Genomic DNA, 8,697 nt, shown 5'->3' on the forward strand with positions numbered 1-8,697 from the left:
GTTTCCTATATTAAAATTCTTAAGATTAGAATGACGCAAATGAGTGTATCTAGACTTTCTTGCAAACCTGAAAGAGCTTCCACACAAAACGGTAGAAGAATGCTAGTAGCAGAAACTATACCAGAAGATGGCAACAAAATAATAATAATTATAATAACAATGATAATATAAGCTCATGGCTTATCAAAGACTTGATGCAATATAAACGTAGTCTCTTTTCACTTTGTCCCTTCTCGCCTCCACTACAATGTCAAAACAAGGAAGGATAGGAAGTGGTATATTATGGGAAAAGGAACATTAAAGGAAGACACCAAATCATCTTCGTTCGTTGAGGTGAAACCAAAAACACACAAAGAAATGGCACAGCTAGAGACGAATAATCTTTTTTATTTAGCTGCTCTCGCATTGTTTGCAGCCGTTTGCGTGGTACCACTGACAGCTGAGACATCTAAAGGTAAGCAGTACTGTTCAAAGGAAAACTGGAAGCAGGATATTCCGCTCTGTGTTAGCAACATAGCCATTTGCCTACTGTTCTGAAAAAAAGGCAATAATCAGTCATTGTTTGAATAATACACGAGCGGTGTATGACACCAACTGAACGATCACCACTCCGAGCAGGCTGTTTCAGTAAGCGTTTGAGTTTTACCTCGAGGCTAATTAGCACCAACACAAAGAGTGCAGTTAAAGCCAGAGAAAGAGCTCCAGTCATTTGAAATTCCCTCTTTGGGGGGTATTTCACGGATTAATTCAGCATGTGACCACCGGACTCTGCAGCCATATTTACACCGCAATCCATTCGCATGCTCTCCTTCCTCGGACACTAACGTTCGCTGGGCTCGTAGCTAACACACTCCGGTATGGAAGACGTTTTCTTCATAAGGTTTGATGGGCACAGATGAAGGCTTTAAGGTCCCTCAGAATTGTTTTTCACTTCTGCCAACGTACTGTCAACGGCGCTTGGGTAGTTTTGCGCATGTGCAGTTGTCTCGAGTAACGAGCTCTGTATTAGCCAGTTGTTATAGGTTCCTGATGATTTGAATTATTTGGTAATAGCTTCACAGTGGCTCGGATTGTGTCTGTTACCAAGAACTGCAGGCTGCATCATTTTAAGCACGTTTACACTTTTTGTGTAGATTACGGTTTGGTAATGGATCTCAGCTGATCTGTGGTGTGTCTTCTGCTTTTTTTTATACTCCAGCTGATATCCGTCATCATAAGCACTTACCTTTGAAGATGGATGAGGCACTTTTGAGAGTCAACAACGAGCTGGAGACAGAGGTGCTGGTGTCCTGGAAGTCAGACCGCTGCTACCAGGTAGGCTCACACTTTACCAAGCATCTTGGTGTGCTGAAGAAGCTCTGATTTGGATCTGCATCTTCTGTTTGTGTTAGTGTTTGTACCAGCAGCTTGGGGTGGTACCTTCAGGGCCCAGTCCTGGTCTGCCCAGTTCAGTCGACTTTGTTGTAGACACGCAGCATGAAATAACACTACAGCTCAACAGTACTCCTGTCAGCCTGGAGTTCTGCAAGTAAGTTTGTGAGAGCAGACATTTTTCACATGCATCAGAGTGGGTCATTTATAAGAAACTGAATATTTGTTTTATGTTTGTAAAACCTGGTATTCAGTGTCAAATGTATAAATTGTCCATAACAGCATAACAAACATCCATTAAAGGTCAAGACTGATTTTAATAGTCACTGTGTGTCAAAATCCCATTTTGCATTAAATGAAAGATAAGTGGAATCATCACAGTAGTTTGCTTCACATTTTGATTGACTTTCTCCATCCTAGAGTTCAGTTCCACTTTGGGGAGCATGGGAACTACTCACTGTGGGTGAAAAATCTGAACGAGCCTGGGGTTGTCAACTGCTCTGTTGTGACAGATGCAGACCCGGTGAACAGCTATATCCGTGAGTGTCCCTTACATTAATGCGGTTACAAGCTTATATCACATGTCCATATGTCAAGTACTTTGATTCCTGTTATGCTTACAAATGATACGCTGTTATTATCTCTATGCAGCGATCCTGGTTGCTTTTTTTATCTTTGTTGGAATGGCTTTGGTGTTTGCCATTGGAAGAAGATTACTAGGGTAAGAAGAGCAAGAAAAGACACAGAGCATTACTCAATGTATACAATTGTACTTGCAAGGAGTGTGCGTACCATACAAGTATGATACACACACTGAATTGTTTCACACATCACAAGACGTTATAAAGGGAGGTTCATGAAGTCCTTCCCTCCACCATCAATCACTTCAGAATTACACAAGTCTCAGGTTTCAGCATTTTGCACTAAAGATAAGACATGAGGCATGGGTAGGTTAGTGTCCGGTCTCCTCCTGGTACAATCACGTCCTTTCATCTCAGCCCTCGCCTTGACTTTCTGTTTCTTCAGACTCAAGCATAAACTAGCACACACATGCACAAAGATTACTTTTTCTAAATATTAATGCTTAAAACATATGATTGGTACAAAGTATAATGAATCACATATTATAATAGTAAAACATAATGGTAATATATGATTTTTCTTTATTTATATATATATATATATATATATATATATATATATATATATATATATATATATATATATATATATATATATATATATGCCTCAATCCTGCCATGGCGGCACAGAACATAGTCATATCCCAATTCAGATTTACTTTAAATAGCTGCTATTTGCAAATGGTTTTCAATGTTTCTGACAACAGTGGTCTCAGCTGAAATTTGCCCTTTTGTTTTTGAGTATTTATGCAATCAGACAAATTCTACCAACCACATAATCCCCTTGTTGGTCATGACAAAACCTCGTCTACATATATATCAGTACAGTGAAGAAGATGATGATTTTACTTGGGTCTTGAAAAACTATGAGCTCCTGCATGTAACAGAATTTAATTTAAAATGGTTGATTTATTTCTTGTCCAGAACTGATGTCATGAGAGGTCTCATTCTCCGAATTGGTGGGTCCATGGAGACAGAGAGACTCATCAACTCTGTGAGTGTTTCTGAGCGGGAGATTCTTTAAAGCATGTCGTAATGGAAGATCACTGTCAAAAGAGAAACCAAATAGCTCCTTTAACACGTAGAGCTTAAAAAGTGTGTCAAAAATTCACTGATTTCCTTTATGTTTTCAGTCGTTATATTTCTCTGGAAGGGAAATATGCTTGTAATAGCATAAACTGAATGTCCGATCATTTGTCTATCCAGGAACTGGGCTCCCCTCGGATAGAGACACCCGTCACTGACAACATCCTCCCTCCTCCAGCCAGCAACAGAAGGCTTCGGTCTCTGGACACATTCAGAGGGTAGGCAGATGGATTTCTTGATGCATAATTTGAAAACAGATGTTGCAGTCCGAGTTTACTTAAATTTTTACGGCCTCTTGCTGGTAGTGATCAGTGGATCTTAAGAAATGTGGCTCTCTGTGTCTCTGTCAGTATCTCCTTGGTCATTATGGTGTTTGTAAATTACGGAGGAGGACGATACTGGTTCTTCAGACATGAAAGTTGGAATGGTGAGCCCCAACCTATTTTGTTCCACCATATTTTTCTTTTTTCAATTATGTTCCAATTTACTTATCCATGACAAGTCCTTTTAACCAGCTCAGTTCTTTGCTATGATGTTAAAGCTTTTCTTTCCAATCTTCACCTTTCAGGTCTTACAGTGGCAGATCTCGTCTTCCCTTGGTAAGAGGACTTTTCTAAGCTCTATTAATAGTGTTTCTATCTGGTAATTATGGCACTAAATGTGTGTCCAGAATGCTCATCTTTTTTTTTTAACCTATTCTCTTAAAAACACTTTTTTGTCATCATTTTCTCCCACTTTGTGTTTCCTGTCATCCTCCAGGTTTGTGTTCATAATGGGCACATCCATCGCGCTGTCTATCAACTCTCTGCTGCGCGCAGGCCTGAGCCGTCGCTCTCTGCTCAGGAAGGTGGTGTGGAGGAGCATGCAGCTGTTCCTCATCGGCGTCTTCGTCATTAACCCAAACTACTGCCAGGGAGCATGTAAGGATAAACTCACTCAGTTGTGGATGTGCGTTGTCGCGTCGAGACGTGTGCTTTTCTGTGTGTTCTTGCCTGAATCTGCGTACGTGGTCTTCACAGTGTCTTGGAACACCCTGCGAATCCCCGGTGTGTTGCAGCGCCTCGCCTGGTCGTACTTGGTTGTAGCCAGCCTGGACTTATTGGTGGCAAGAGGAAACCTCGACATCTTCACAACAGTGAGCCAACAGTTTAATTTTATCTCCATATTTATTGATTGATTTTTATTGTTGTTGTTTTTTTTTTCCGGAAATGATTTTAAAAACATTGCATTTGCATGGTTGTGTGTGTTCTGACTCTTATGAAGAGCTGTTTGATTGTCTGTGTTTTCCAGGAAGCTTGGTGGTCTACTGCCCTGGACATCTTGCTGTACTGGCCAGCCTGGTTGTGTGTGCTTCTTTTGGAAACCATCTGGCTTTTCCTCACTTTCCTTCTTCCTGTCCCAGATTGCCCAACGTGAGTCAAACCGTGTGTAATGACGTTAAATGTAATTGTTTTGAATAACTAGTTTTTTTTTTAGCACGGTTTAAAATGCACCAAATACAAAGAGTCATAAACTTATTAGAAAACAACATAAACCACCAAATAAATGAGAAAATATGGAGTAATTAAATAAGAATAATTGAGGAAAAGACACATTTCTGGATTATGAAGAGTGATTGAAAATTCTAAGTATATAATAAGGACAAATCACACTGTAATAAAGAGTTAAAAGACAAAATCACAACAGAATAATTAACTTTCCCTTATTTAACTATAGATTTATTTTTCTGCGAACCCACTTTGTTCTCTCCAGCTCCAGTCCTCATCAGCTGTTTTCCCCCAAAATAGACGACACTTGAGCCGTGTCAATAGATTCAGTTAAAGTTTTGCATTAATACTTAGAGTTTGACCTCTTTTCAACTATTATTTAGTTTAAACCATATTTTTATTTTCTACTTCTGATAATTTGGCTGTTTAAGAAGTTTTCTAGTAGATATTTAAAAATAAAATACACAAGTAAAAAAAAAAAAAAAAAAAAAAGCTCAAACTCTGATTTTGAGCCAACAGATTTCTTCCCAAATCTCAATTCTGTCATCTGTGTTAAACTTAATCTTTCTATTGACTCTGTCCTGCATCAGCAACTCCGACTTTCTCCTCTTTTTGTTGGTACAGTGGCTATCTGGGTCCAGGTGGGATCGGAGACATGGGCCTCTATCCTAAATGCACCGGTGGAGCAGCTGCTTTGATTGACCGTTGGCTGTTGGGAACAAACCACATCTACCAGAGTCCTTCATCACGGGTTGGTGACAAACCCAGAAATAGAAAGAGTAGACACATCCAGTCTTTTAAGATTTCAGAGTCTAGTTTGTGCTTATTGATTTTGGCTTTTCCACAGTTTCACCAATGTTCCTTTTCATACAAGAGCAGGCCACATCACAACCAGAGTGTTGTTCTCCAAACCTGTTTCTGTTGTCATTTTAATCCAGGTGGTTTATGCAACGTATGTCCCATATGATCCAGAAGGTGTTCTGGGCAGCATCAACTCTGTCCTCATGGCTTTTCTTGGATTACAGGTTTGGTTTTCTGTTTTATTGTCTCCAATTAATAATGATGTAAAATGAAATAAAAAATTCAGTCATAACACTCAACATTTAAACTGTCTGCAGGCAGGAAAAATAATCTTACACTATCGGGATCTCCCTACAAGTATTATATCAAGGTTCCTCCTATGGGGTCTGTTTTTGGTAAGCAAATTTTAGATCTAATAATTCCATTTCACTGATTGAAATAAGAATTCTGGATGTTGAAAACAAAGCCAATTTATTTCAATACACTGATCACTGGATTGTTTTTTAAGCCTGAAACCTAAATTATAAATTTATTTGCTGATGGAATATTTAAGCATAAAAGTATTTTTTATCAACTTTAACTCCATTTCCAGCCTCTTATTTTTGTTTGTAAGTTGCTAGTTGTGTTTATAATTTGGCCAAAATCCAGTGTCTGAGTCAGTTAAATAAATTGTAGAGGTGGGTGTCAGTAAAACAAAAACAAAAACAAAAAAACCCCACTGTGTGTGTGTGCTTGTGTTAGGCTCTAATGCAGAGCACAGATCATAGAAGCAGCATGTCTGTAAATAAAACAGTAGCCATCTCAGCACAGGTTTTTATTAAACGAGTACTCGGCTGCAGACGTTTTGAACATCCGGATGGCTGATAGCCTTCCGAGCCTGATGTTTGTCATTGTGTAACAAAGTGCATGTCTCATTCAAAATGCTTTGTTCCCTCACTCGCTGAATATTAATGTTTCTTGATCTGAACAGGGAATCATATCCGCAGTACTGACCAAGTGTTCCACAGACCAGGGATTCATCCCTGTTAACAAGAACCTTTGGTAAGCTTTGTTTAAGATTTTAAGTTAAAATTTTCACCTGTGTCAGGATTATCTCAAGTTGTTTTGGCCATAGCTGCGCAGAATTAAAGGAAACTAGACCTGCAGTTTCATCTGCTAGCAGGTGGAGATGTGGGCAGGACCATGAGCATATTTATAAGCCTCAGTGAATGAGGAAAATGTATGTAAATAAAGTAGAACTTAAAGATAGAATGCATTTTCTATACAGTTGTTTTTTACATTCGTTAACTAAATGTTTGGAAATGTGCAGAAAATAGACAAGAAATTATGTGAAATATATGAGTTTGTTTAACTTTTCCAGCTTTGCAGACAAAACATTCTATTTTTTTTTTAAACGCAGATAATATAATAATAATCTTCACCACCTATTAAAACAAAAAGTCTAGAAAAAAAGTTTATATCTATATTTCATGTTCATTTGTCAGCTGTTATGTGTCAAACGTCTATATGAAGTCTATGTTAGGATGCTGTTGTGACTTTATGAATGAACTTTATGAAGCCAGAAAAGAAAGTGAAACATCTCCCCAAAAAATAACTTATAAAATTTACAGTGACATCCATGAAAAACATTTGCTGCAAAGCATCTTAAATAACAGCCCTGTGTCTGTTTTTCTCCTCTAGGTCTCTCTCCTATGTGACAACGTTGGCTTGTTTTGCCTTTGTGCTGCTAGTGCTGGTGTACTACACAGTGGATGTGAAGAAATGGTGGTCTGGAGCACCTTTCTACTACCCTGGTGAGACTTTTATCAGCCTAAAAGAACTGGGTTACAGGACCGTTTTTAGTAATGTATGAACTTTGGGTTACACTCAGCTTTGTGAAGGCTTAACTGTTAACGACAAACGGGAAACTTAACCCATGCTACACTCTTGCTTGTGTGCCTGATCTCAGGTATGAACTCCATCCTTGTGTATGTTGGCCATGAGGTGCTAGAGGACTACTTTCCCTTCCGCTGGAACATGACAAACAGCCAATCCCATACTGAGCATCTCATCCAGAACCTCTTTGCTACTTCCTGTTGGGTCTTCATCTCCTACATACTCTACAGAAAGAGGATTTTCTGGAAGATTTAGCAGAGGAGCCTCGAACTGAACATCAGTGCACAACAAAAGTAGAGGACATTGTTTACATCAGAATTGCTGGAGATTAATCTGAAAACATTTTGCCAGTTTGAAGCAGGGACTGATTTACTGTCAGTGCTGCGATGATCTTCTGTCTAAATTTTTTCTTTTTGTTTAAACAGCACTTTTTTTTTCTTTTTGTAAACAGAGTATTGGGCCATAAATATTCTATACTTCATCCAAAGATCTTTAGTTATGAACAACCAAGCCGAGCTCTGTCAAACATCTTCACTTAATGATGTAAAGCTTAGACAAGTATGGTTTGCCAATTTGGCAACTGTGGAGACTACCATTATTAATCTGCTGTTGGACTATATAAGATAAGTTCCAGCAGCAGGATGCTGCTTTTATTATTTTCAAACCCTTGTTGGTTTCTCTTTGGGATAATCCCTGCTGCCATCTTAAGTATTAAACTCTAAAAGCAGAAGTGGGGTCACTGTGATCTTTGAAAAGACAAAAAAAGGTCACTCTTGATTGTATTGTTAACATATATCATTGCCACACCACTGTGGAAGATGAAGGAATGGGGGCAGGCTGTTTAGGAGGTCATATTAGATGACTAATATAACCTGCTCGAGGTTGCTTGTTTCGCATTTTGGTTCATGCTGAAGCAGCAAGTATATACATATTTTTGGGGATTGCAACGAACAAGTTACTGAAATGCCCTTTTTAAAATTCTGCCGCATGTGTGCCTTCATATTAGTTTACATCAGCATAAGCAGAACTGATTTAATCTTATCTTGACAAATTGTGTCTTTGCTATTTGTTGACAAGTGTGCCCTAAATTAACAGATTTCTGCTATTTATTTCTACATACAACAGTAGCAATTGTAATGTTTGTAATGAGTGCAACATCCCATAGGGCTTACTATACCTTATACATGTGCCCCCTGTTTCATCCACAGTTCATATAAACTTTAACACTTTTTCTTTTCTTTTTTTTTTTTTTAAGAATCACATGTTAAATATGTAGCTTATCTAATGCTGTCAAAAATTCATGTAGTACTGTGAACAGATTCCAAGTAATTTTGTCAAACTTTTATTCATATAATTTTTATATATTCACTGTTTAAAAATAAAAACTATTTAATAAAAGTTATTCTGACTTATTGTTGTTGTATTGGGCTATGATT

At 38.2% G+C, this 8,697-nt stretch overlaps 2 protein-coding genes across 4 annotated transcripts in view; one reads left to right on the top strand and one right to left on the bottom strand.

The window, feature by feature from the left end:
• LOC121638962 (dynactin subunit 6-like) overlaps positions 1-923 on the bottom strand; it is a 3,324-nt gene extending 2,401 nt beyond the window's left edge. The window contains exon 1 of the mRNA XM_041984084.1: positions 647-923. The gene's annotated coding sequence lies outside the window, so the exon portion shown is untranslated. The remainder of the gene's footprint in view (positions 1-646) is intronic.
• Positions 1-8,649, top strand: part of hgsnat (heparan-alpha-glucosaminide N-acetyltransferase) — a 9,513-nt gene extending 864 nt beyond the window's left edge. The window contains exons 1-18 of one of the 3 annotated variants that reach the window (XM_041984073.1): positions 182-454; positions 1,199-1,314; positions 1,392-1,528; positions 1,792-1,910; positions 2,023-2,092; positions 2,937-3,006; positions 3,219-3,316; positions 3,449-3,525; positions 3,667-3,697; positions 3,858-4,018; positions 4,118-4,233; positions 4,389-4,510; positions 5,210-5,336; positions 5,524-5,610; positions 5,704-5,781; positions 6,357-6,427; positions 7,067-7,179; positions 7,335-8,649. In XM_041984073.1, coding sequence (XP_041840007.1) covers positions 283-454; positions 1,199-1,314; positions 1,392-1,528; positions 1,792-1,910; positions 2,023-2,092; positions 2,937-3,006; positions 3,219-3,316; positions 3,449-3,525; positions 3,667-3,697; positions 3,858-4,018; positions 4,118-4,233; positions 4,389-4,510; positions 5,210-5,336; positions 5,524-5,610; positions 5,704-5,781; positions 6,357-6,427; positions 7,067-7,179; positions 7,335-7,516 — 1,947 coding nt within the window. In that variant the 5' untranslated portion in view covers positions 182-282 and the 3' untranslated portion in view covers positions 7,517-8,649. Of the gene's footprint in view, positions 1-181; positions 455-765; positions 856-1,198; positions 1,315-1,391; positions 1,529-1,791; positions 1,911-2,022; positions 2,093-2,936; positions 3,007-3,218; positions 3,317-3,448; positions 3,526-3,666; positions 3,698-3,857; positions 4,019-4,117; positions 4,234-4,388; positions 4,511-5,209; positions 5,337-5,523; positions 5,611-5,703; positions 5,782-6,356; positions 6,428-7,066; positions 7,180-7,334 lie in introns of those variants that run through there. The other 2 variants (XM_041984074.1, XM_041984075.1) reach the window with 2 other exon arrangements.
• The last annotated feature ends 48 nt before the right edge of the window (positions 8,650-8,697 follow it).

This window comes from Melanotaenia boesemani, chromosome 4 (genome assembly GCF_017639745.1).
Source record: "Melanotaenia boesemani isolate fMelBoe1 chromosome 4, fMelBoe1.pri, whole genome shotgun sequence".
NCBI classification, from domain to species: domain Eukaryota; kingdom Metazoa; phylum Chordata; class Actinopteri; order Atheriniformes; family Melanotaeniidae; genus Melanotaenia; species Melanotaenia boesemani.